Source organism: Oncorhynchus mykiss, chromosome 27 (genome assembly GCF_013265735.2).
Source record: "Oncorhynchus mykiss isolate Arlee chromosome 27, USDA_OmykA_1.1, whole genome shotgun sequence".
Classification (NCBI taxonomy): domain Eukaryota; kingdom Metazoa; phylum Chordata; class Actinopteri; order Salmoniformes; family Salmonidae; genus Oncorhynchus; species Oncorhynchus mykiss.
The window spans coordinates 27452021-27479532 of NC_048591.1; the positions used below are offsets into that span (position 1 = coordinate 27452021).

Consider the following 27512-nt stretch of genomic DNA (forward strand, 5'->3'; position numbering starts at 1 on the left):
AACTTGGAATGTGATACAAAGCAATGCTACGGTGTGCTTTAGGATCATGCGGATGCCTCCGAGCGGTCGGCTAGGCTGTGTGGAACATTTATACGACTGAAAAAAATAAATACAAAAATATGAAAACTTATGTCCCACCCACTTCTAAAACCAAAGTTGTTTGATTAGAGCAGTTATAGTAGTTACACAGAGTAAAGCCATACAATTCCCAACAGGGAAGAACACAGGTTTTCACCATGACAACAGCTCCTTGTGTGGCACATCATCTTCTTGAGTGTCTGATCTCCTGGGCTGGCCATCTTCTGGGCTTCCCTCCACATCCTCCAGGAGGTTGGCTGTAGAGTTGGCTATGCCCAGTCTTAGTGGGGATATGGTCGAGGAAAACACCTAAAGGGCGGGATATGATACATACAGTGCATTCGGAAAGTATTCAGACCCTTTGACCTTTTTCCACATTTTGTTACGTTACAGCCCTGTTCTAAAACTGATTAAATAAAACAATTTCCTCAGCAATCTACACACAATACCCCATAATGACAAAGCAAAAACAGGTTTAGATTTTTTTAACTGTGAGAGAAGGAATCTAAAACAAAAATCCAGAAAATCACATTGTATGATTTTTAAGTAATTAATTAGCATTTTATTGCATGACATAAGTATTTGATCAACTACCAACCAGTTAGAATTCCGGCTCTCACAGACCTGTTAGCTTTTCTTTAAGAAGCCCTCCTGTTCTCCACTCGTTACCTGTATAAAAGACACCTGTCCACACACTCAATCAAACTGACTCCAACCGCTCCACAAAGGCCAAGACCAGAGAGCTGTGTAAGGACATCAGGGATAAAACTGTAGACCTGCACAAGGCTGGGATGGGCTACAGGACAATAGGCAAGCAGCTTGGTAAGGAGGCAACAACTGTTGGCGCAATTATTAGAAAATGGAAGAAGTTCAAGTTGACGGTCAGTCACCCTCGGTCTGGGGCTCCATGTAAGATCTCACCTCGTGGAGCATCAATGATCATGAGGAAGGTGAGGGATCAGCCCAGAACTACACGACAGGACCTGGTCAATGACCTGAAGAGAGCTGGGACCACAGTCTCAAAAAAAAACATTAGTAACACACTACGCCGTCATGGATTAAAATCCTGCAGCGCACGCAAGGTCCCCCTGCTCAAGCCAGCGCATGTCCAGGCCTGTCTGAAGTTTGCCAATGACCATCTGGATGATCCAGAGGAGGAATGGGAGAAGGTCATGTGGTCTGATGAGACAAAAATAGAGCTTTTTGGTCTAAACTCCACTCGCCATGTTTGGAGGAAGAAGAAGGATGAGTACAACCCCAAGAACACCATCCCAACCGTGAAGCATGGAGGTGGAAACATAATTATTTGGGGATGCTTTTCTGCTAAGGGGACAGGAGGCCTGCACCGTATTGAGGGGAGGGTGGATGGGGCAATGTATCGCGAGATCTTGGCCAACAACCTCCTTCCCTCAGTAAGCGCATTGAAGATGGGTCATGGCTGGGTCTTCCAGCATGACAACGACCCAAAACACACAGCCAGGGCAACTAAGGAGTGGCTCCGTAAGAAGCATCTCAAGGTCCTGGAGTGGCCTAGCCAGTCTCCAGACCTGAACCCAATAGAAAATCTTTGGAGGGAGCTGAAAGTCCGTATTGCCCAGCGACAGCCCCGAAACCTGAAGCATCTGGAGAAGGTCTGTATGGATGAGTGGGCCAAAATCCCTGCTGCATTGTGTGCAAACCTGGTCAAGAACTACAGGAAACGTATGATCTCTGTAATTGCAAACAAAGGTTTCTGTACCAAATATTAAGTTCTGCTTTTCTGATGTATCGAATACTTATGTCATGCAATAAAATGCAAATGAATTACTTAAAAATCATACAATGTGATTTTCTGGATTTTTGTTTTAGATTCCGTCTCTCACAATTGAAGTGTACCTATGATAAAAATTACAGACCTCTACATGCTTTGTAAGTGGGAAAACCTGCAAAATCGGCATTGTATCAAATACTTGTTCTCCCCACTATATATAAATATAAAACAAAAATAAACAGAAATATCTTATGTACAAAAGTAATGAAGCTGAGGGAATGAAGCTGAGGTGCATCCTGTTTCCATTGATCATCCTTGAGATGCTTCTACAACTTGATTATTTCTGCAGCATTGAAGGGCCCTGAGAACCCAGTGGCCTCAATCATTGTGTAACCTTTATTTAACTAGGAAAGTCATCATTCTTAAATGGTATAAGTTTGGAACTCCACCAATTAGGCCAGACAGAAGCCACTCCTCAGTAAAAAGCACACGACAGCCTGCTTAGAGTTTGCCAAAATGCACCTAAAGACTCTCAGACCATGAGAAACAAGATTCTCTGGTCTGATGAAACCAAGATTGAACTCTTTGGCCTGAATGCCAAGCGTCACGTCTGGAGGAAACCTGGCACCATCCTTACGGTGAAGCATGGTGGTGGCAGCATCATGCTGTGGGGATGTTTTTCAGCGGCATGGACTGGAAGACTAGTCAGAATCGAGGTAAAGATGAACAGAGCAAAGTACGGTGAGATCTTTGATGAAAACCTGCTCCAGAGTGCTCAGGACCTCAGACTGGGGCGAAGGTTCACCTTCCAACAGGACAACGACACTAAGCACACAGCCAAGACAATGCAGGTGTGGCTTCAGGACAAGTCTCTGAATGTCCTTGTGTGGCCCAGCCAGAGCCTGGACTTAAACCCGATCCAACATCTTTGGAGAGACCTGAAAACACTCCAACCTGACAGAGCTTGAGGTCTGCAGAGAAGACTGGGAGAAACTCCCCAAATACAGGTGTGCCAAGCTTGTAGAGTCATACCCAAGAAGACTCGAGGCTGTAATCGCTGCCAAAGGTGCTTCAACACAGTACTGAGTAAAGGGTCTGAATACCTACGTAAATGTGATATTTCTGATGTTTATTTTTGATAAATTAGAAAATGATAAGGCTGTAACCTAACAAAAGGTGGAAACCTAACAAAAGGGGTCTGAAAATTACCAAAGGCACTGGACATCTGTATTATACAGTATGTGGTACGTGATCATTGAGTTCTATAAAACACTGCAAAATGGAACCCATCTAATGTTTCTGATTGGAAATTAGAATCGACTGGCAATGAAGGATACGACTGGTGCTTCAGGAGCGTTCTTCTTTTTAACTTTCTTCTCTTTGTCTTGTCAGAGAATGATCTGGCGATTTCAAACAGCTTCTTTCTTGTTGCTAGGTGGGAGAGACAACAGTATCATCACAAAATAAATGACCAGAACAAAGGATTGTAAAAAAGGGTTTGCCTATGTATGCTGTTGTCTTGATTGAGTTAGTTAACAAGCCATTGCCAGAAAGACACGGGATGGTAATAATGTGTAGAGGTTGTCTTACATTTGCCCATGTGTTTGAGTTTGTCTCTAAACATGGCGTCATCTGACACAGCAGTACAAGCCTCCATCGACCCTGACGCACAGTGCTCTCCTGGAAACAAAGAAAGAAGTTGTAAAAGACAAACATAATGCACGCACACACACACACACACACACACACACACACACACACACACACACACACACACACACACACACACACACACACACACACACACACACTGTACGAACACAAGAACACACATGCACAAATAATGAACCTGAGTAGTCGACCAACAATTTACTTCAACCATTTTTGATTTGACCATGTAAAGTCTTAATTGGTTACTGTAGTTGTCGTAAAAAAAAATATCTGGGAACTTTAAGACTTGATGGAATCTAAACAAAACTTGTAGTTTAAAAAAAATGTTTTTACTATTTAACAAAGGTAAATTATATAAAGAATGATAGTAAAAATCTCTGGAGTACTTTAAATGAAATTCCAGGCAAAAAAAGCAAACTCAGCACCAACCTTCATTGAAACGGATGGCTTGTTCATAACAAAACCCTTGGATATTGCCAACCATTTTTGTTGATAAGATTTGCTAACTTAGGCATGACATGCAAACAACAAACGCTGAGCCTTCATATTCATGCATAACGGACCAAATAATGAAAGTCAAGCACTGTAGTTTTGAGTTCTGCAAAGTTGGGGTGGAAGAGGTGAAAAACTTGTTGCACTCTATAAATAAGGACAAGCCCCCCGGTACCGACAACATGGATGGTAAATTGCTGAAGTTGATAAAGGAATACATGTTTGCACCTTTCTGCCACATCTTCAATTTAATCCCAGAAGACAGTGTGTGCCTGTGCCCTCAGGCCTGAAGGAAGGCAAATGTAATTCCGTTGGCTAAGATTAGCAATCTCAAACTAAAAAAAGTCAAAATCACCCACTCAACCTTATCTAGGATCTATTATTGAATAATGTGGCGATTGAGCAAGTTGAGGAGACTAAACTGCTCGGAGTAACCCTAGACAGCAAGTTGTCATGGTCAAAACATTTAGACTCAATGTTTTCTAAAATGGGAAGAGGTCTGTCAATGTCACACTTGAACTACTGCCCAGTTGTGTGGTCATGTGCGGCAAAGAAGGATATACAGTACCAGTCAAAACTTTGGACACACCTACTCATTCAAGGGTTTTTCTTTGTTTTGACTATTTTATACACTGTAGAATAATAGTGAAGACATCATAACTATGAAATAACACATATGGAATGATGTAGTAACCAAAAAAAGTGTTGTACAAATCAAAATATATGTTATATTTGTAATTATTCAAAGTAGCCACACTTTGCCTTGATGACAGCTTTGCACACTCTTGGCATTCTCTCAACCAGCTTCATGAGGTAGTCACCTGGAATGCATTTCAATTAACAGGTGTGCCTTGTTAAAGTTAATTTGTGGAATTTCCTTCTTTATGTGTTTGAGCCAATCAGTTGTGTTGTGACAAGGTAGGGGTGGTATACAGAAGATAGCCCTATTTGGTAAAAGACCAAGTCGATATTATGGCAATAACAGCTCAAATAAGCAAAGAGAAATGACATTCCATCTTTACTTTAAGACATGAAGATCAGTCAATGCGGAAATCTTCAAGAACTTTGAAAGTTTCTTCAAGTGCAGTTGTAAAAACCATCAAGAGCTATGATGAAACTGGCTCTCATGAGAACCGCCACAGGAAAGGAAGACCTAGAATTACTTCTGCTGCAGAGGATAAGTTCATTAGAGTTACCAGCCTCAGAAATTGCAGTCCAAATAAATGCTTCAGAGTTCAAGTAACAGAAACATTTCAACTAGAGGTCGACCGATTATGATTTTTCAACGCCGATGCCGATTATTGGAGGACCAAAAAAAAGCCGATACCGATTATTCGGACGATTTTTATTTATTTATTTGTAATAATGACAATTACAACAATAGTGAATGAACACTTATTTTAACTTAATATAATACATCAATAAAATCAATTTAGCCCCAAATAAATAATGAAATATGTTCAATTTTGTTTAAATAATGCAAAAACCAAGAAAGTTAAAGTGCAATATGTGCCATGTAAGAAAGCTAACGTTTAAGTTCCTTGCTCAGAACATGAGAACATATGAAAGCTGGTGGATACTTTTAACATGAGTCTTCAATATTCCCAGATAAGATGTTTTGGGCTCGAACCAGGAACACATCGACAACAGCCACCCTCGAAGCAGCATTACCCATGCAGAGCAAGGGGAACAACTACTCTAAGTCTCAGAGCGAGTGACGTTTGAAACGCTATTAGCGCGCACCCCGCTAACTAGCTAGCCATTTCACATCGGTTACACCAGCCTAATCTCGGGAGTTCATAGGCTTGAAGTCATAAACAGCGCAATGCTTGAAGCATTGCGAAGAGATGCTGGCAAAACGCACTAAAGTGCTGTTTGAATGAACGCTTACGAGCCTGCTGGTGCCTACCATCGCTCAGTCAGACTGCGCTATCAAATCACAGACTTAATTATAACATAATAACACACAGAAATATGAGCCTCAAGTCAATAATATGGTCGAATCCGGAAACTATCACTTTGAATCAATGAAATCAGTGATATACGGAACCGTTCAGTATTTTATCTAACGGATGGCATCCCTAAGTCTAAATATTGCTGTTACATTGCACAACCTTCAATGTTATGTCATAATTATGTAAAATTCTGGTAAATTAGTTCGCAATGAGCCAGGCGGCCCAAACTGTTGCATATACCTGACTCTGCGTGCAATGAACGCAAGAGAAGTGACACAATTTCACCTGGTTAATATTGCCTGCTAACCTGGATTTCTTTTAGCTAAATATGCAGGTTTAAAAATATATACTTATGTGTATTGATTTTAAGAAAGGCATTGATGTTTATGGTTAGGTACACGTTGGAGCAACGACAGTCCTTTTTCGCGAATGCGCACCTCATCGATTATATGCAACGCAGGACACGCTAGATAAACTAGTAATATCATCAACCATGTGTTAACTAGTGATTATGATTGATTGATTGTTTTTTATAAGATAAGTTTAATGCTAGCTAGCAACTTACCTTGGCTTCTTACTGCATTCGCGTAACAGGCAGGCTCCTCGTGAGGCAGGTGGTTAGAGTGTTGGACTAGTTAACTGTAAGGTTGCAAGACTGAATCCCCGAGCTGACAAGGTGAACATCTGTCGTTCTGCCCCCAAACAAGGCAGTTAACCCACCGTTCATAGGTTGTCATTGAGAATAAGAATGTGTTCTTAACTGACGTGCCTCGTTAAATACATTTGTAAAAAAATAAATAATAATAAATAGGCAAAAATTGGCGTCCAAAAATACCAATTTCCGATTGTTATGAAAACTTGAAATCGGCCCTAATTAATCGGCCATTCCGATTAATCGGTCGACCTCCAATCTCAACATCAACTGTTCAGAGGAGACTGATTCAAATCAGGCCTTCATGGTCAAATTGCTGCAAAGTAAACACTACTAAAGGACACCAATAAGAAGAAGAGACTTGCTTGGGCCAAGAAACACGAACAATGGAGATTAGACCGGTAGAAATCTGTCCTTTGGTCCGATGAGTCCAAATTTGAGATTTTTGATTCCAACCAACGTGTCTTTGGGAGACGCAGAGTAGGTGAATGGATGATCAGGTGTGGTTCCCACCGTGAAGCATGGAGGAGGTGTGGGGGTGCTTTGCTGGTGACACTGTTGGTGATTTATTTAGAATTCAAGGCACACTTAACCAGCATGGCTACCACAGCATTCTGCAGCGATACGCCATCCCTTCTGGTTTGCGCTTAGTGGAACTGAAATTTGTTTTTCAACAGGACAATGACCCAACACACCTCCAGGCTGTGTAAGAGCTATTTGACCAAGAAGGAGGGTGGTGGAGTGCTGCATCAGATGACCTGGGCTCCACAATCACCCGACCTCAACCCAATTGAGATGGTTTGGGATGAGTTGGATTGCCATTGGTTCCAGAACAGAGCAGCATGTATTCCATGAAGATTTACATGGAGGGTGAATGTCAGTGGTACGCATGTCAAAGTTGAGGAGAGATTGACTGCATCACTATTGGTCTTTGTGGGAGGTGTTGATGGGTTAAAAAGGTACTGAACTGTCTGTTCAAGCAGTTGGAACACCGTTAGGACACTCATCGGTACCAAACAAGACATGCAGCCAGAGGTCTCTTTACAGTCCCCAGGTCCAGAACAGAGGCTGGGAAATGCACAGTATTAAATAGAGCCATGACCCAGGTAACTCAAGCTAGCAATACAACCAAATAAAAAAACAGATAAAAGAACATCTTACGGAACGACGGGGACTGTGAAAAGACAGATATTTAAAAATATATATTTTGTATTATTATGTAATGTTATGTAAATCACTGTTTCCTGGCAGTGGCTAATTGGGGATCCTAATAAAATCCTAAGTTAATCACTCCAGAGAAAGCTATTTATTGTGTCAACAACTACTTGGAGAAGATTTCACCAAACCTAGTCTTAGCAAGTGATAAAGATAGGTGGTTAGATGTGGGATGTGATAAAGTGAAGTTATCAAAACAAACCAAGTCATTGAAATGTGTAGGCCTATTGTGTGTCTGAATAAGAATGAGCACCCACACACACATTTACTGGTGAAGCTTATGAATGATATCTACCTGCTGTGGAATTCTCCATGTGAGTGGATGAATGATTGGACTTGGATTTCTTTGATTCATACTTCAAGCGATCTAAAACAGAGAAAGCTGGATGTTATGATGCAATACGGGACACTAAGAAACATTTATGAAGTGGGACATGTTTCCCAAATGTATACTATTGTAGGATGACGCATCATAAGATACAAAAGGGACTTTGCAACTAGCATATAATGAAAGAAAGAGGAGCATTTTCAACAGTGGCTGACTTGCTCCGGAGAAAGCATAAACTTGACTACTGTACTAGCCTACTGTGTCCTGAACATGTATTGAGTGTGTTAAAGTATATCATGCAGGTGACCATGTATGCATATATCTGTATGTGACACACACACACACACGCACACCTCTCTCTAGGGCGACGAGGAACTCGCGGTTGCGCTGCAGCTCCCTCATGAACTCCTCGTTCTGGAGGAACAGGGCGATGCGCTCATCATCCAGGTACTGTTTCAGTTTACGCTCTTGCTCCGTGCCTGCCCCCTCCACGCCCTCGGCACCGCCTGGCCCCCCAGGGGCCCCTAGGGCGCCACCAGCCCCTGGCCTGGAGATACCTCCCTGGGCCGTCTGCTGGGCAATGGAGGACAGAGAGGAGGAGGAAGAAGGTTGGGACAGACTGCTCTGTGAGCCCTAGAGGAGGAGAGATGGAGAAAGAGAGGTTTAATTTAGTTACTATTTATTTCTGTAAGCAGGATGTCACTCTGCTGTTAATGATGATGTCATTATGGGGCGGCAGGTAGCCTAGTGGTTAGAGCGTTGGACTAGTAACCGGAAGGTTGCAAGATCGAATTCCCGAGCTGACAAGGTAAAAATCTGTTGTTCTGCCCCTGAACAAGGCAGTTCCTAGGCCGTCATTGAAAATAAGAGTTTGTTCTTAACTGACTTGCCTTGTTAAATAAAGGTAAAATAAAAATAAATAGGGGCCTCCCGAGTGGCGCAGAGGTCTAAGGCTGTGCCACTCTGGGTTCGAGTCCAGGCTCTGTCGCAGCCGGCCGTGACCGGGAGACCCATGGGGCAGAGCACAATTAGCCCAGCGTCGTCCGGGTTAGGGGAGGGTTTGGCCAGCAGGGATGTCCTTGTCCCATTGCGCAACAGCAACTCCTGTGGTGGGCCGGGCGCAGTGCATGCTGACACGGTCACCAGGTGTACGGTGTTTCCTCCGACACATTGGTGCGGCTGGTTTCAGGGTTAAGTGGGCATTGTGTCAAGAAGCAGTGCGGCTTGGTTGGGTTGGGTTTGGACGCACGGCTCTCGGGTTGGGACGCACGGCTCTCGACCTTCGCCTCTCCCGAATCCGTACGGGAGTTGCAGCAATGAGACAAGACTAACTACCAATTGGATACCATGAAGTTGGGGAGAAAAAAAGGTTAAAAAAAAAAAAAAATGTCATAGTGCTGTTTTTTTGTGTGTGGTTTTCTTCACATCTACTGTGTACCTGTATACTGTCCAGTTGCTGTGGCAGGATCCGCAGAAAATCATCTGGAAGGTTGCCAAGCAATGGCGGATTCCAGTTCCTGAAGCTGCGGACCTGCCGGTGACCTGGAGGTGGCTGAGCCTCGAACCTAGGTCAGACAAGGGTCAAAAAAAGGTTACGGTCAGACTAGATAGAGATTCATATGCCATGTCATACTATAATTAAACGAAATGCACACGTCATACATAGCGTACTGATGCTGTGAAAAGTAAGCAATGCATGACAACACAAATAATAATTAATGTCTGTTTGTCTTTACAATAAAATCATCTTTGAGCAGTGTATGTGACAAATAAGATTTGATTTGATAACTGAATCTCTTAGCTGGTGGTGTGAAGCAGAAGAAATGTGGCCATGATCTTGAATCATAGAATCTTGGGCTTGAAGAAAATTAAAATACATGGAGGTTTGTTATTAACTGGTCCAGTGATACACAAGCACTAATTACACACACACACACACACACACACACCAGCTTGAGACAGCATTGCAGTCCTTAAAAAGGCCACCAGGTGGAGCATTGACTAACAATAAGAGCATGTGGTCAACTGTGACATCAACAGACCTCTGCTCCTAATTCAGAGCATGTAAATCCCAGAGCCCCATAGGACCACTTCCTCTGGGCTTTAAAAAAAGAGTACAGGCTAGGGGATTGCATGTGAACAAAATGTCCTGTTGGGTTTTTTAAAACACACATCCTTCCTTCCTCCCTTTCATAAAGTAATCAGTATTCATGTTTGAGATGCACATATTCTATACAGGATTAAAGGATTACCACTCCGGGCAATTCTTAGATCTGTTGAACTGTATAGTATAGTACAGAGAAGGCTAGTGGGAGGCTGGTATATAGGAGGACAGGCTCATTGTATTGGCTGGAATGGAATAAATGGAATGGTACCAAACACATCAAACACATGGAAACAATGTGCTTGACACAATTCTTTCCATTCGAGTCATTACAGTGAGCTTGTATGAGCTTGTCCTATAGCACTTTCCCTCCAGCCTCCTCTGATTGTATGACAATTTACCTTGGTGGAGGAGTGGGCGGGGCCTCTGGGTACTTCCTGTCATAGATGTGCATGTCATAAGTGGGCGGTGAGTAGACAGGAGGCGGTTCCTCGTCAGAACTGTCCGGTTCTAATGTCCTCTCCAGAACCTGGCCCGGGGAATGGAGGAGAGCAAGAGAAAGATAGAGCATGTCCCTGATCAATAACATTCATACACATTTATCCATTTAAAATCAGTCATGTCAGTAAGATAAATCATTTCAGTTTTAAGAAAGAAGCTGGTTAGGTTAGTGTCTGATACGGTAACTTGAGCACACAAACAGCATTACTTTTAGGCATTAGTGCTGCCTTTACTATTTATATTCTAGTGAGATGAGATGGGTTGCAGTTCCTTTCTTTTCTGTGTGTGGTAGTGGTGCATAATGTATTATTTATTATTGATTAATACCTAGACTACAACAAGAACAGGAGGGGAGGGAGGCCAGCAGAGGATGTGGACCAGCGGTCCCCAATTACATTCAGCCATGGGCCCATTTTTCCTTGAGCAGATGGTCAGAACATAGCTATAAATAATTTGTAGACTGCAAATTAACCGCAAGAATCCCAAACAGATATAGTATTTTACAAAAACATAATCATTTCAAACCTTGATTACAGTTGAGATATGATCACATATGCCTTTCTATGCGTGGGAATACTTGTGAACATATTTCCTAAATAAATAAAATATTTGCGCTAAACTTCGGTGATATACCGTATGCTGGGGCATTTAGACATACGGTTGGTATGATTTTCAAAACTGTAAATCATACCGTCAGCACGTGCTACACCACTGCTTATAACTAACTATAAGTTAACTATCATAGATGTGCCAAATAAATTACATCCAGCTCAGGGCTTCAGCTTTGCATTTGGTTTGCTAACTTGCAAGCTAAGTGGTTAGATGGCAAGATCAAGCTTCTTGCTTACAGCAGAAACAAATCCATCCCTTTCCTGGATCAAGATCCATGTTGCCCAATTTATTTAATTTAAGATATAGCTGTCACGCCCTGACCTTAGTATTCTTTGTTTTCTTTATTATTTTGGTAAGGTCAGGGTGTGACATGGGTGATATGAGTGTTTTTGTCTCATTCTAGGGTGTTTGTACTGTCTAGGGTTTTTTGTAGATTTATGGGGTTGTTTTCAGCTAGGTGTTTATGTTGGTCTCTGGTTGCCTAGATTGGTTCTCAATTAGAGGCAGGTGTTTATCGTTGTCTCTGATTGGGAACCATCTTTAGGCAGCCATCTTCTTTGGGTATTTCGTGGGTTATTGTCTATGTGTAGTTGCCTGTGTCAGCACTCGTTATCATAGCGTCACATTCGTTTTGTTGTTTTTGTTCAAGTGTTCTTTGTGTTTTTCGTCATTCAATAAAATAATGGATTCACACCACGCTGCACTTTGGTCCACTTCTTACGACAATCGTGACAATAGCGTCTTTTGTGGGCACTTCCGGGAATACCGTATACCTCAGTATGTTACAGAAAGGACAAGTTATGGGACAGACAGTATAGTATTTCAGTTAAGAACATTCTTATTTTCCTTGACGGCCTAGGAACAGTGGGTTAACATTCTTATTTAACTTAACCTCGTTAACTGCCTTGTTCAGGGGCAGAATGACAGATTTTTACCTTGTCAGCTCGGGGATTCAATCTTGCAACCTTACAGTTAACTAGTCCAACGCTCTAACCACCTGCCTCTCATTGCACTCCACGAGGAGCCTGCCTGTTACGCGAATGCAAAAAGAAGGTAAGTTGCTAGCTAGCATTAAACTTATATTATAAAAACAATCAATCAATCCTAATCACTAGTTAACTACACATGGTTGATGATATTACTAGTTTATCTAGCGTGTCCTGCGTTGCATATAATTGATGCTATTTCGCAAAAAGGACTGTCGTTGCTCCAACGTGTACCATATTTTTAAACCTGCATATTTAGTTAATATTGCCTGCTAACATGAATTTATTTTAACTAGGTAAACTAGGTGTCACTTCTCTTGCAACAGAGTCAGGGTATATGCAGCAGTTTGTGCCGCCTGGCTCGTTGCGAACAGCGTGAAGACTATTTCTTCCTAACAAAGACAGCCAACTTCACCAAACGGGGGATGATATAACAAAAGCGCATTTGCGAAAAAATTCGTTGCACGACTGTACCTACCCATAAACATCAATGCCTTACTTAAAATCAATACATATATGTATATATTTTTAAACCTGCATATTTAGCTAAAAGAAATCCAGGTTAGCAGACAATATTAACCAGGTGAAATTGTGTCGCTTCTCGAGTTCATTGCACGCAGAGTCAGGGTATATGCAACAGTTTGGGCCGCCTGGCGAACTAATTTGCCAGAATTGTACGTAATTATGACATAACATTGAAGGTTGTGCAATGTAACAGGAATATTTAGACGTATGGATGCCACCCGTTAGATAAAATACGGAACCGTTCCGTATTTCACTGAAATAATAAACATTTTGTTTCCGAAATGACAGTTTCCGGAATCGACCATATTAATGACCAAAGGCTCATATTTCTGTGTGTTATTGTTATAATTAAGTCAATGATTTGATATTTGATAGAGCAGTCTGAGCAGTGGTAGGCAGCAGCAGGCTCGTAAGCATTCATTCAAACAGCACTTTAGTGCGTTTTGCCAGCAGCTCTTCGCAAGCACAGCGCTGTTTATGACTTCAAGCCTATCAGCCTAATGGCTGGTGTAACCGATGTGAAATGGCTAGCTAGTTAGCAGGGTGCGCGCTAATAGCATTTCAAACGTCACTCGCTCTGAGATTTGGAGTAGTTGTTCCCCTTGCTCTGCAAGGGCCGCGGCTTTTGAGGAGCGATGGGTAACGATGCTTCAAGGGTGGCTGTTGTCGATGTGTTCCTGGTTCGAGCCCAGGTAGGGGCGAGGAGAGGGACGGAAGCTATACTGTTACACTGGCAATACTAAAGTGCCTATAAGAACATCCAATAGTCAAAAGGTATATGAAATACAAATGGTATAGAGAGAAATAGCCCTATAAATACTATATAACCTAAAACCTCAACTTGGAATATTGAAGTCTCATGTTAAAAGGAACCACCAGCTTTCATATGTTCTCATGTTCTGAGCAAGGAACTTAAACGTTAGCTTTTTTACATGGCACATATTACTTTCTTCTCCAACACTTAGTTTTTGCATTATTTAAACGAAATTGAACATGTTTCATTATTTATTTTAGGCAAAATTTATTTTTATTGATGTATTATATTAAGTTAAAATAAGTGTTGATTCAGTATTGTTGTAATTGTCATTACTATGGTATGGTTAAGACAGTATGCTACAGAAATGGTATGACAGTATGATACAGTATGGTATAGAAATAATGACAGTATGGTACAATAATGACAGTATGGTATGGTACAGATAGTATGGTACAGTTCAGAAAGCGTATGACAGTACGGTATGGTACAGAAAGGGTATGACAGTATGATATGGTACAGAAAGGGTATGACAGTATGATATGGTACAGAAAGGGTATGACAGTATGGTACGGCACAGAAAGGGTATGACAGTATGGTACGGCACAGAAAGGGTATGACAGTATGGTACGGCACAGAAAGGGTATGACAGTATGGTACATAAAGGGTATGACAGTATGGTACAAACAGGGTATGACAGTATGGTATGGTACAAACAGGGTATGACAGTATGATATGGTATACACAGTATTTTATGGTACATACATGGTATGACAGTATGGTACAGAAAGGGTATGATGGTATGGTACAGACAGTATGGTACAGTATGGTGTGGTACAGAAAGGTACAGGAAGGATATGGCAGTATGGTATAGACAGTATGGTATGGTACAGACAATATGGTACATAAAGGGTATGGTACAGAGAGGGTATGACAGTATGGTATAGTATGGTACAGAAAGGGTATGACAGTATGGTATAGTACAGTATGGTTCAGACAGTATGGTACAGAAAGGGTTTGACAGTATGGTATGGTACAAACAGGGTATGACAGTATGGTACATACAATATGGTACATAAAGTGTATGACAGTATGGTAGAGACAATATGGTACATAAATGGTATGACAGTATGGTACAGTACAGACAGTATGTTACAGAAAGATATGACAGTATGGTACAGTACAGACAGTATGGTATGGTATGGTACAGAAAGGGTATGACAGTATGGTAGAGACAGTACGGTACATAAATGGTATGACAGTATGGTATGGTACAGACAGTATGGTACAGAAAGGTATGAGTATGGTACAGTACAGACAGTATGGTATGGTACAGAAAGGGTATGGTACAGACAGGGTATGACAGTATAGTATGGTACAGACAGGGTATGACGGTATGGTACAGTATGGTATGGTACAGAAAGGGTATGACAATATGGTACACAGTATGGTACAGAAAGGGTATGATATTATGAAAATGTGGATCCCGTCCAACCTTACTCTTTTCCTGGTGATTTTACAGTATTTTACGTCCAACATGATAACAATGCAGTGCATAGCATCCGTCTTACGTGCTCCTGGACAATTCTGCTATTTCATGTGTTTTTTAAGCTGATCTTAACTTTTTTTGTACAAAAGGTCTCTACCATCAATTCCTATGAAAGAAAACTTTGGAACATCAGAACAGCAATCACTAACCTCAAGTTGGACAAACATTTCTATGTTCTGCTTACTCCGGACCAGACCCTAATCCCCGGGACTCGAAAGGAAGCTGTGGCGAAAGAGAGGCAGGCGAGCCAGAACCCTGACGTGACTAGGTCGGCGAGCAAATAGACAACTACTGCTCTCTATTCAACTGGCAAACATGCAACACTGGAGAACAAACTGGGTGAGATCTGTTAGAGACTATCCTATTAACAGGACCTGAAAAACTGTAAAATCCCTACATTTCCGAGAGTTGTGGCTGAATGAGGACATGAATACACATCTTTCTGGCTTTTCTATGCATCATCAAGACAGGACTGCAAACTCGGGTAAGACGAAGGGATGATGAGTGTGTCGCTTTGTTAACAACAGCTGGTGGGTGAGCTCTAATGTTAAGGAAGTCTCAAGGTTTGCTTGGCTGAGTTAGAATACCTGCTAAACTGCAGACCATACTATTTACCAAAAGTGTTCTCATCCATATTTTTCGTAGCTGTCTATTTACCACCACAAACCAATGCTGGCATAAAGACCTCACTCAACGAGCTGCATTGAGCCATAAGCAAACAAGAAAATGCACATTGAGGCAGCATTTCTCATAGCCAGTGATTTTACTGCAGGGAAACTTAAATCCGTTTAACAATTTTTACCAGCATGTCACCTGTGCAACTAGAGGTAACAAAACTCTAGATCATCTTAATTCCACAAACAGAAATGCATACAAGGCCCTTCTTTGCCCTCCCTTTGGCAAATCAGACCATAACACTATCCTTCTGCTTCCTAGCAAAAACTCAAACAGGAAGTGCCAGTGACTCGTTCAATATGGAAGTGGTCCGATGAAGCGGATTCTATGCTACAGGACTGTTTTGCTAGCACAGATTGGAATATGTTCCGGGATTCATCAGATAACATTGATGAGTTTACCACATCAGTCACCGACTTCATTAATAAGTGCATTGACGACCTTGTCCCCACAGTGGCCGTACGTACACACCCCAACTAGAAGCTATGGATTACAGTCAACATCCGCACTGAGTTAAAGGCTAGAGCTGTCGCTTTCAAGGAGCGTGACACTAACCTGGACATATAAGAAATCCCGCTACGACCTCCGACAAGTATTCAAAACAGGCAAAGCATCAATACAGGACTTAGATCGAATCTTACTATGCTGGCTCTGATGCGCGACTGATGTTTCAGGGCTTGCAAACTATCTTAGATTACACCGGAAAACCCAGCCACGAGCTTCCCAGCGATATGAGCCTAACAGACAAGGTAAATGTCTTCTGCGCTCGCTTCGAGGCAAGCAACATTGAGCCATGCATAAGAACACCAGCTGTTCTGGACGACTGTGTGACCTCGCTCTCTGTAGCCGATGTGAGGAAGACCTTTAAACAGGATGCATACTCGGAGCATGTGCTGACCAGCTGGCAAGGATCTTCACTATGGCGTCTCAAGATGGACAAACAGTACTATTGCCATTTTTATTTTTTAAGTGAAGAGAGTCAGTGACCATGCACTGACTGACCTCTGGTGGGATGCTGTCATCGGAGTCAGAGCTGTCATCTGATCCCTCTCCGTCGATACTCATCTGGAGGAGCTGGTCGATGGTGGCGTCCACCGCCCCGTTGTTGGAACGCAGGACGCACTCGATGACCTCGTAATCCATGGTGGGGAACATGATCTTGAAGTCCTCCATGGCCTGGTTGAACTCCAGGCGCCGGACTTGTCGGTTAGGCCGGCTGTTGTTGAGATCTCCTGGGGTGGAACCACCACTGCCTCCCCCTCCTCCTCCACCCCCCCTGGAGCCTCCATTACTGCTGCTGCGCCTGAACAGGCTGGTCATCTTGCTGCCCTGACTGGTGCTACCACCTAGGGGTTAGGAGGGCACCTAGATACTCACCTCGCACCCTTAATCCTCTACCTTTCTTGCCTTTCTTTCTTTCTCTCCCTTTATCACTACGCTCCCGTCTGATTGTGTTTCTCCTGACTCACAGTCTCATCATACCACCACATGGATGGCAGTCCTCTGAATGGAGTGGAAGAATCAAATGCTCTTTCTTTTTCTCTTCCTCAGCTTGTTATTCAGCTGCATCCAGCACGGCTGGCTGTAGAGAAGGGGGTCTTTGGTTTATGTCCACTCCTCAGTCCCGTCACCAGTTTCAGGTCCGGGGAGCGCCAAATTGGGGGACCTGCATCTCTGGTCTAAAACAGTCAGCACCTAAGAGGGAGATAAGGAGGGCGGGGGGGAGGGGTGAACGGGTTAGCAAAGCTACCATGTTTCTGTAATACGCACAGTTAATTGCTCCTTTAATTAACAGGCACCTAGGCTCTACACAGAAGCAGTCACCTAGGCTCTACTGAGAAGAAATCACCTAGGCTCCAATCCCAATAAAGCACCTAGGCTCAATACAACTACGGGCTAAAAGGCTACAGCCCCAGAGCCATTGAAATAGAATAGGGAAAACTGACATGGTTCCACAAGATTTGACATGGCCTTGTCCAATAGGGTGTCTCATGGGGAAAGATGGACTGCGTCCCCACTCCGCCTTTCTGCTCAACCTTGCCAGGCATTACCATGGCAACCCAGACAACGTCTGTAGACTAAACAGTTGGCATTTGAATGAAAAGGTGAAACTTTACATGGCCAGCACTGTAGGAGGATATCATATTTTGAATCACGTTATACGCCTATAATCCGACTCACCAACAAGGCTAGGATATACAGTTGCAGTCTCACTTTCCAGTTTCTAAAACAAAGCCTGTTTCTTTCTCCCAGGGCCAAATAAGAACCATAGAGGAACAAACGTTCTGCCAACTAGGACTGAAGGAGGAACCCAAACATTGGCCTACACACAGCCAGTCCAGAAGAGCAAAGAAAGGTACCATTGGTCAATGAGGATTATCCACATGAAGATCTGTGATGCATTTAGCATGGGCTTGCTTAGCTGTCCCTTTTTTTCTCTCTGACACAATTGAAGGACCTTGCGAGAATTAAGCCTGATAGAGACAGAGGGTCAATGTGTCTGGATGACCTTGGACTACTCAACTGATGGACTGGTTTTTTATAACCAGCAAACAATACATGGATATAAGTGAATGGATTTTTACTGGGGATTCACTTGACATTGACACAAACAGATATTCCTTTCATGGCATTCAAACCATTGTGAAATTATTTCCATTTAACCATTAATCCACCACTAAAGCGAAGGCTGACAGTTTTTCAAAAACCACAGAAATGTGTCAGATGAATATCAAGGGAAACTCCAAGCAGTCCGTTTCGAAATGTTTTGAGCTTAGACCCATTCTAAACCAATGGCTTGAAAATGAAGTATCATGTAACATACTAGTCTGTGACCTATTGACCTTCCGACTGGACATCTACCAGCTCTCATGTCATGCTTGATGGAGCTTACAAAAATGCCCCATTCCACAACTGTTAGCCTGGTGTAAGCCTACATTCAGTTGCAGACCTTCTGTCAGATTCTCAGAGGCTAGGCAGGGATTTCAAATTCATTTTTCCCCGGGGGCTGCCTACGACCTTCAACGAGGTCTGTAGGGCCGCACTGAAAACTGGTTATATTTTCTTGCCATCAACATCAGCAAAAAATTTGCAAACAAGTTGTCCTCTATCATTTTTGCTCCCTAACTGTCAAGCTTTCATTTAGGTAATTATTAGCAAGCTGGACACATGTTTAAAACCCTTTGGCTAAGGGTAATGTCAAATTCTGAACCTTTGAGTTGTTATGGGAACTCACACCTAGGCTACACGTTAACATGGGTTCTCAGTAACCAAACATCTGGTTGTTGCCTGGAGTCGAACTTGATACATACACTCCATGGCCAAAAGTATGTGGGCACCCCTTCAAATTAGTGGATTCAGCTAGTTCAGCCACACCCGTTGCTGACAGGGTATAAAATTGAGCACACAGCCATACAATCTCCATAGACAACCATTGACAGTAGAATGGCCCCGTACTGAAGAGCTCAGTGACTTTCAATGTGGAACTGTCATAGATGCCACCTATCCAACAAGTCAGGTCATAACATTTCTGCCCTGCTAGAGCTGCCCTGGTCAACGTTAAGCTCACAGAACGGGACCACCGAGTGCTGAAGCATGTAGCCCGTAAAAATTGTCTGTCCTCGGTTCAGCTCATAAAAATCGCCTGTCCTCTGTTGCAACACTCAATACCGAGTTCCAAACTGACTCTGGAAGCAAAGTCAGCACAAGAACTGTTCGTCTAGAGTTTCATGAAATGGCTATCCATGGCCAAGCAGCCGTACACAAGACTAAGATCACTATGCGCAATGTCAAGCATTGGCTGGAGTGGTGTAAAGCTCACCGCCATTGGACTCTGGAGCAGTGGAAACGTATTCTCTGGAGTGATGAATCAAGCTTCACCATCTGGCATTCCGACGGCCGAATGTGGGTTTGGCGGATGCCAGGAGAACGCTACCTGCCCCAATGCATAGTGCCAACTGTAAAGTTTGGTGGAGAAGGAATAATGGTCTGGGGCTGTTTTTCATGGTTCGGGCTATGCCCCTTTGTTCCAGTGAAGGGAAATCTTAACTCTACAGCTTACAATGACATTTTAGACGATTCTGTGCTTCCAACTTTGTGGCAACAGTTTGGGGAAGGCCCTTTCCTGTTTCAGTATGACAATGCCCCCATGTACAAAGCGAGATCCATACAGAAATGGTTTGTTGAGATCGGTGTGGAAGAACTTGACTGGGCTGCACAGAGCCCTAACCTCAACCCCATAGAACACCTTTGGGATGAATTGGAATGCCAACCGCGAGCCAGGACTAATCGCCCAACATCAGTGCCCGACCTCAATAATACGCTTGTGGCTGAATGGAAGCAAGTCGCCGCAGCAATGATCCAACAACTAGTGGAAAGCATTCCCAGGAGAGGTGGTGGTTGTTATAGAAGCAAAGGGGGGACTAACTCCATATTAATGCCCGTGATTTTGGAATGAGATGTTCAACGAGCAGCCATGTAGTGTATTTACATTGCTAGTTATAAAAGTTTATGCTACGTAGAGTAAACACTAGAATAGGAAACAAGATCCTTTACCTTCAGGTTACCTCTCCACAGCTGAAACAGAGAGCAGAGTTGCAGTGACAGTTTAGTTCACAGAATCCCTGACAAGTGCCAGAATCCCTGACTAGGACTATAGCTAGGAGTCATCTCTGGGTCCAAGTACCTGGATTTTCCTCATCCTGGTTTCCATTACAAGAAAGAGGCCAAGGGGGAAGAGGAAAAAAACAGAATTCCAAAGATGTAAGGGTCCTCTGAGAGGAACTGGAGTGTCCTTTCGATGCTCTGGTTAATAGCTATCACTACTCTCCCCCTCGCCCTCCCTCCCTCCCTCTTCTCTGTCCCTGTAGTGCTGGGAAGAGAAATCCCTGGCTACGATGGGGGAACAATGCATCCAGTGCCAGCCCAACCCACATGGTAGTGCCAGGCCCCGTCCAGCAGCACAGACAGAGTCCGTCACTTCTCCCACTTCGCTCTCTTTTACATGGAGACTGGCTCTGATGTAAACAGGGTCATCTCGCCTTGGCACTGATGATAGTGTGTGCGCGTGAGACTGAGACAGCGGGGTCTTCTCACGGTTGTGGAAACTTAGCTGTAAAGTGGATTATCCCAAGGAAGGCACCTAATCTCAAAAGGCATTGTTCAAGAGGACTATTGAAACCAGTGCTGCACATGACTGTTTCACCTGATGTCCTATGCATCCTCTCTGCAGTAGACAGTCAGAGGGAAGGCAGGCCATTTCCATGTAAAAGGACTGTTACATTCCCCAGCAAGAAAACCAAAAAATGTTGCTCATACAGAAAGGGGAACTAACAAAGAGTCACTGACAACAACCCAACAAAACAGGTGGGTTTTAGGAGGGGGTTCTGAAAGACACTCATGGGAGTGTCCACTGAAAGTTGACTAGCAACAACAACTGGAAACTAAAAAGACACCCACCATGACTGCCCAGTACATTTGATCAAGAAGAGGCAAACAAAAGAAACACCCACACCAAACTTGAAGACAGGAAGCAAACCAAAAAGGTGGAGCAAAACAAAAATCTGGGAAATCAGACAAAGGAATGTTTTTCTAGAAATCAAATAGGGAGAGTCAACTAAAGGTGTTGACCCTCTACTTATCTCAAGACAACTGGAGCACTAAGCCAGCCACTCTTAAATAGCACCTGGGCCACCACGGGTAAAACACCTTCCCACCAAGGAGATGGCAACCAGCACAGATGTAACACATACTGACCAACGAGGTGACACAAATTGGTGTGTCCTACGTGCTAACAAGCTATACTTGCTAAAGTCCAAGCTCAAAACATAAATGGTAAATCCAAAGTCTGTAACAGGATCCATGAGCACCTACGTCAAGTTTATAGGAGCCAGGGGTCGGAACCGGTTCAGGGAACAGAACCAAAAAACAGAAAATGATTCAATAAACAGAATCAGAAAGGAAAGGAAAGCGATCTATACCGTTCTGGAAGATAACCTTTATTTGAAGAGCATGGGAACCGGTTCATAACGTTATTTTATGTTCCAGGCATTTTTTTCTTGTCCCACAAAAATGGCAACAAAGTGCATATGCAAAGCCCTCATCTGTCACTCAGAAACGTATTGCAGCGTCTGCCTGCCAGCTGAAAATCTTTGGCAGTGTGTGTGTGCGTGGTTGTGTAAACTTCCTAGGTAGCCCATAGTTGTTTCTACCATGTTACCCTCTGTAGCTTGTGTGGTCTGGTCTGTTGAGGTCACATTGGAACATACAGAGTACGTGCTGCTGAAAGGGTGAGTTACCTTCCCGCTGGCAGCTTGGGACACTGGGATCCCCAGGCAAGGACGTCACTGGCCAGCCAGGACACAGGATATCAGACAATATGATAAAGTGCTTTATGATAGAACACCCTGTCATGTCTTCACATTATCATGCCAGAAACATCATAATTCTTCCTTATGACTACTAAATGCTCGGATACAATCAGGGATGACTACAAAGGATCAATCCCCCAACTTTCCAGTAAAGAATGCTGATAATATTATAAATTATGCATCTGATCCATCTCCGGGCTATAAAAATACATGTAGAATAACTGTCAGCATTATGGGACCAGAATCACCCCCTACTTGTAAACACTTCCCTATCGTAAATACATATTATAGCTTCCTTCTTTTGGGCTCAACATCCCTATTTTTGTACCAGCAGCCCAAGATGATGGAAAACTGCATATTTTTTTTCAGAAGGTTGATTATGTATATCAAGGCCTAAGCGTGCGCCTCTCAGCAAAGAACCCAGGCCCAGCCATAGACTCCTCTCTCCTTCACACACAGACCTCTTCACATCAACAAGACCATATTCATCTGCACCTAAGAACCTGCTATATTTAGCAGGGAATCCATTGTTCTTTGTCCTCCTGGGCCTGTATGTGTGGCTGTCTCCCAACACACAGTGAACAAAAAGGAAACAGCAGCGCAGCCCTGGTCATTGTGCTAGAGCAGGTAAAAATTTAAAATACACGACCCTTCGATAGAGTACTAAGAAGTCCCCATCTGATGGATTACACTCATCTAAAGTAACTATGTGGAGCAACACTCTGAATGACTAAATGCAGCCAGTCATTCACTTTGATGCTGGAGCCCTTTAAACTCGCCTACATTAACACAGTTAAGCAGAAAATGGAGGAGGGGATGATCATGAATTAATCTGGTTTCAATATGTAGGAACACGATGACAACAGAAAAATACATTAAAAAATTACAGAATTAATCTCCTCTCTAAATTGCCTATCTATGTAGTGGAGAACCGTCTCATTACTCCAGGGTTGCAGTCTTCTCAGATGGTAGGCTCCATCTCCCAATGAGATTACGTGTCCCAGGCTTGTATGTCCCCCATGACAACCAGACCCCTGCATTCCATCTGGGGCCATCCTACTGTAGGTGGGACATCCTGTGTTGACCACTGCTGCTAGACTATCACATTATTTAGGGCCAGAAAGCTCCATTTATTCATCTCTAACTTACGGGAGAAAATATAATTTCAGCTATGATAAATCCACACTCAATAAGTGGCAGTAAAACACCACAATGAAAATCATCTCTGTAGTCCTTTACTAAATCTCCCACAGAAATGGTAAGACTGTCTGTGTCAATACTCTATAGGCCTACATCTTCACAGACACGTGACTGAAAGTCCTTTGAATCTTGGCTAGTCTAACTACAGTCTTTCCCCTCCATCTATGCTCTGCCATTCATTCTCCCAACAAGACCAGCTAGTTCACAGTCCTGCCCTGTGCCTTTCACATGTGTTCAACAGCCATTTGAAGAGAGTGAGGCCCACTTTTCTTCAGAGGGGCAGGCAGACTAAGGCAGAGATGGCAATCCCCCTCCCCCACTCTCAAGGCCCAACAATAACAACAATAAACTCACCCTTATTAGCTCTCAGGATGCAACGGCTGTTATGCCAGCCATCTGCATGAGAGACAGAGAGATCCACGACACCCACTTAGACTACAGCTAGTGCCAGACCCAGCTAGTGCCAGACCCAGCTCCAGGAAGACATGCCTAAAATTGATACAGAGCCCGAATAACACAAAGATAGATTGGTCCTACTACTGTTCAAAAGTACAAAAATATCCTGAAATGTAGCCGTACATATCAACCAACTGTCGCTTTACACAAGATATGAGCCCTACTACTGCATGTGTTTCCAAAATGCCGCCTTAATTTGCACCTACCAAACACGCACAGATCAGCGTGACAGGATTCTTACATTTCTGTCGAATTTGTGACACTACGCAATGAGCATAACCAAGCCGCCACTCCCCCAGGTGCGCAATATTTTCATAAAAGCAAATTATTGGGCACAATGACATCACTTTTACAGTAGCCCATCATACAATGACTGTGTCATGCAAATGGATGAAAGAGGGAAAGTTTGCCTACTTGTTTTAGTAGGTTACACACAGTATTGGTCATACATACAAAATGGAGGTCAAACGGAAATGCAGCAATAAACACATGTAATGTTGAAAAGAAGCTCCAAGAAGACTGGTAGCCCAAGATATGCACATTAAAACAGCACACACCGTAATCATTGATTCAGAACCATGGACAGAACGAGTCAGCATAATGAAAAGATAATGTTAGATGCTCCGTCAATTTTAGAGCACAACAACTAAATGGCCGTTGTCCCTATACCTGGCAAATAATGCCAAGCTCTATATCTATCAAAAGCAATTAGATCCGCAAAAGCAAGAAATTACATTAAGAATCACAGATAAATCTAAAAGATGCATTGAAGTAAAAAGCAAAATGCCTAAACTATGCATTACATTTAAAAATCAGCTAAACAACCAGTGAGGGAAAACCAATAAATGTATAATTCTGTCATGGCGACCAGGGCCATAAAGGTAGTAGCTTACTATTTAGACGAGTTGCAGCCTCCTCCTCATGAGAAGTTCGATTCCATTCTCCTTCCTGACGAAATGTACTTGTTAGGTTGCTCTCAAATGCCAGCTGGACAATCTGGGCTTTTCGTTGATGTAACATGCTGCATCTGTCTTCACTGCTATACGTTCTTCAGAGTGAAGGAATTTTTTGAATTTTTCCCAATCTTTTCGCACAAATCCATGTTTCAGTGCCAACAGCACTGTCGGCATTGCTGACAAAGACCTGCCGTATCTTTGAAGAACACTGAGCGAAGTCCATTTGTTGTTGCTAGCTGTGGTTCGAATTCACTTTGCAAGAACCAATAAACTCTGCTTCCCCTGGTTAAGTTTTGTTTATATCCAACATGTCGTCAGGTACTAGTGGCTGGGGTAACGGAGGTGCAGGTGCTTGTTGTGATGTTACCCTCGTACTGTTGGTGGTAGGCCCTGGCTCCGTCTAGATCTTGTTGGTCAACAGGCAGCGTGGACTGCTAGGATCCTCAACCTCGGTGGTCGGGCCAGTGGGCAGCTATGTGAGCTCGGCATCGATGTCTCTTGGCAGTACCCAGACATTTTTGGATATCCATGTTGATTAACCAGCTATAATTATTCAGCTCGCCACTACCAACACTTAACGAAGCTAGTAGCTACTAGCTAGCCTATTATTAGCTGTAGCTGTCTGGAAAAGTGAGTCACTTTTTCCCTCTGAGAAAAAAAACCCTTCATTTTTAACGACAAAATATGACATTATTACATCCCCGCCTCCTCAGATCATGAGCGCACACCCAGCATAGCCTCTGTCCCGGTCTGCGCTACTGTCAGGCCTGACAATGTTCTCTACATTGGCAAAACCGTAATTCATATATCATTTGTTATGTTCATGAGGGAACAAAACGGTGTGTGGGGGGCACAAATTCTATCGGGGAGAGGGGGGTCCATGCCCAGCTTTGCCATCCCTTAGAGCCGGCTCTGGCTAGGGTTGTGATGGTCATGGAATTTTGGATGACGGTTAACGGTCAGCCGAATGACCGAGGTCACTATAAAAAACACTTTTTCTCCTCTCCTCCACTCCTGCTGCAGCAGGGAGGGGGGTTGTTGCCTAAGCAACCAAAGATGTGTTTGTTACAACACATTGCTTGCTTCAACAAGGAGCAACAAAGTTTCATCACCTTGTAGAGTCCATGTAACAGCAGAAAAAACTCATCCACACGAATGCCTGGCGGTTCCATCTTCAGTAAGCTGTTTGTCCCACAAAAAATAAAAAAAAGGTTATAATGGGTAGTTTTATTTCCATGACAGTCTTCACCCAGAACCAGCGGTTAGGCTACACAGTTATACATTAATAGCGCCAGCCCTAGCTACAGCCATGTGAGAGGGCAAAAGCTGCACAGAGGCACACATACATTGCTATTTTGAGAATGTAAAAACATACACATGGCATGCACACATTAGTTTCTCTTTACTGTGTCTAAGGTAAAACAAGTGTTCTCAGATTGTGCACATGATGTGAATTAAAAAAGGGATCATATTCTGCCTGCGGGCCAAGCACGACAGCCAGATGCTGCAGCTCTTAAAAACAACATTTTGAAAAGCAGGCCTTGAATCCAGTGCTTGGGGCAGTAGCGTCATCACCGACTCACTCACTAAAGCTGCTTATAAAGAAGCAGAAGATCAATGGTATACAATAATGTACTAATAAGAGTGAAGTCTGATTCAAATTATTAATTGATCGTTCAAAACATCTGTAGATATTAAAGAAGCACGAGGACCACAGGGAATACATCCAAGTACCAAGTAAAACAATATGGTGGCCCTCACTCTCAAATCTGTCCAAGTCTACGTTTAGTTTGTGTATTAACTTAGCCTCACACAATGAACTCAGTGGCGCCAAGCCCAGTGGCCCCCAGACTTCCAATAGGGGTGATTCCATGGGACAGGGAGTGGACTCTGTGCCCCTCTGCAAACAAGACCTCTTCCCATCTCATCTTGTTTTCACAGCTGACAAAGGAGTCCAAAAGCAACCAAAAAGGGTCTATTTCAACAGAGCCTGACCCAGACATTATCCCTATCTACATTAGCACAACAGAGCATCGTGTAGCATTACAATAGGTGCATCCGGCCATGGCCTGACTGTACTGAAGACTAATCCATAAACATAACATGTATTCAGTCATGTGGCTTAGAAGTACAAGTTCCAGGCCTTTCAGTGTAATCATATTTTCACTGTGATCTGTTATGCACACCATCCCTGCATTCATCTATTTACCTGGCTATTAGGTTTGTAGCATTATTATTTTTCAATAACTCTTATATGGCATAGTCTAAATCAAATCTCATCCATCCCTTAAAAGGGTAAAAGCTACAAGTCATTGCATGTGATGCAATCAATAAAAAAATATATATAAGGCCTGTTATCTAATACCTAATAACATTTTTTGGAAACAATTGGCCACCATTGATTTGGTGAGGCTTTGGTGCCACAGAGAGAGGGCCTCAATCACTGTAAAGAAATAGGAAACAGGAAGTTGTCAGATGAGATAACGCTTCCACAACAGAAGCAGAAGACAGATACGCCTTTAGCGAGGAGGGGGCGAAATGCTGTCGAGAGAAAGGTCATTGCTTAACACTGAGACAATCACCTGGGGTCTTGATATGGGATCAAATCAAATGTTATTGGTCGCGTATTGCTTATGTTTTTAGCTCTAGCTCTAATAGTACAGTAATACCTAACAATACACACAA

At 43.1% G+C, this 27512-nt stretch overlaps 1 protein-coding gene across 7 annotated transcripts in view; it reads right to left on the bottom strand.

Moving 5' to 3' along the window:
• The window catches only part of LOC110507887 (CUE domain-containing protein 1), a 51835-nt gene that overhangs the window by 3804 nt on the left and 20519 nt on the right, over positions 1-27512 (bottom strand). For 6 of the 7 annotated variants that reach the window (XM_021588282.2, XM_021588276.2, XM_021588279.2 and 3 more), the window contains 8 exons: positions 16850-17542; positions 10647-10774; positions 9580-9706; positions 8495-8774; positions 8109-8180; positions 3419-3508; positions 3166-3259; positions 236-358 (listed from right to left, as the gene is read on the bottom strand). In XM_021588282.2, coding sequence (XP_021443957.1) covers positions 236-358; positions 3166-3259; positions 3419-3508; positions 8109-8180; positions 8495-8774; positions 9580-9706; positions 10647-10774; positions 16850-17167 — 1232 coding nt within the window. In that variant the 5' untranslated portion in view covers positions 17168-17542. Of the gene's footprint in view, positions 1-235; positions 359-3165; positions 3260-3418; positions 3509-8108; positions 8181-8494; positions 8775-9579; positions 9707-10646; positions 10775-16849; positions 17543-20401; positions 20652-27512 lie in introns of those variants that run through there. The other variant, XM_021588277.2, reaches the window with a different exon arrangement.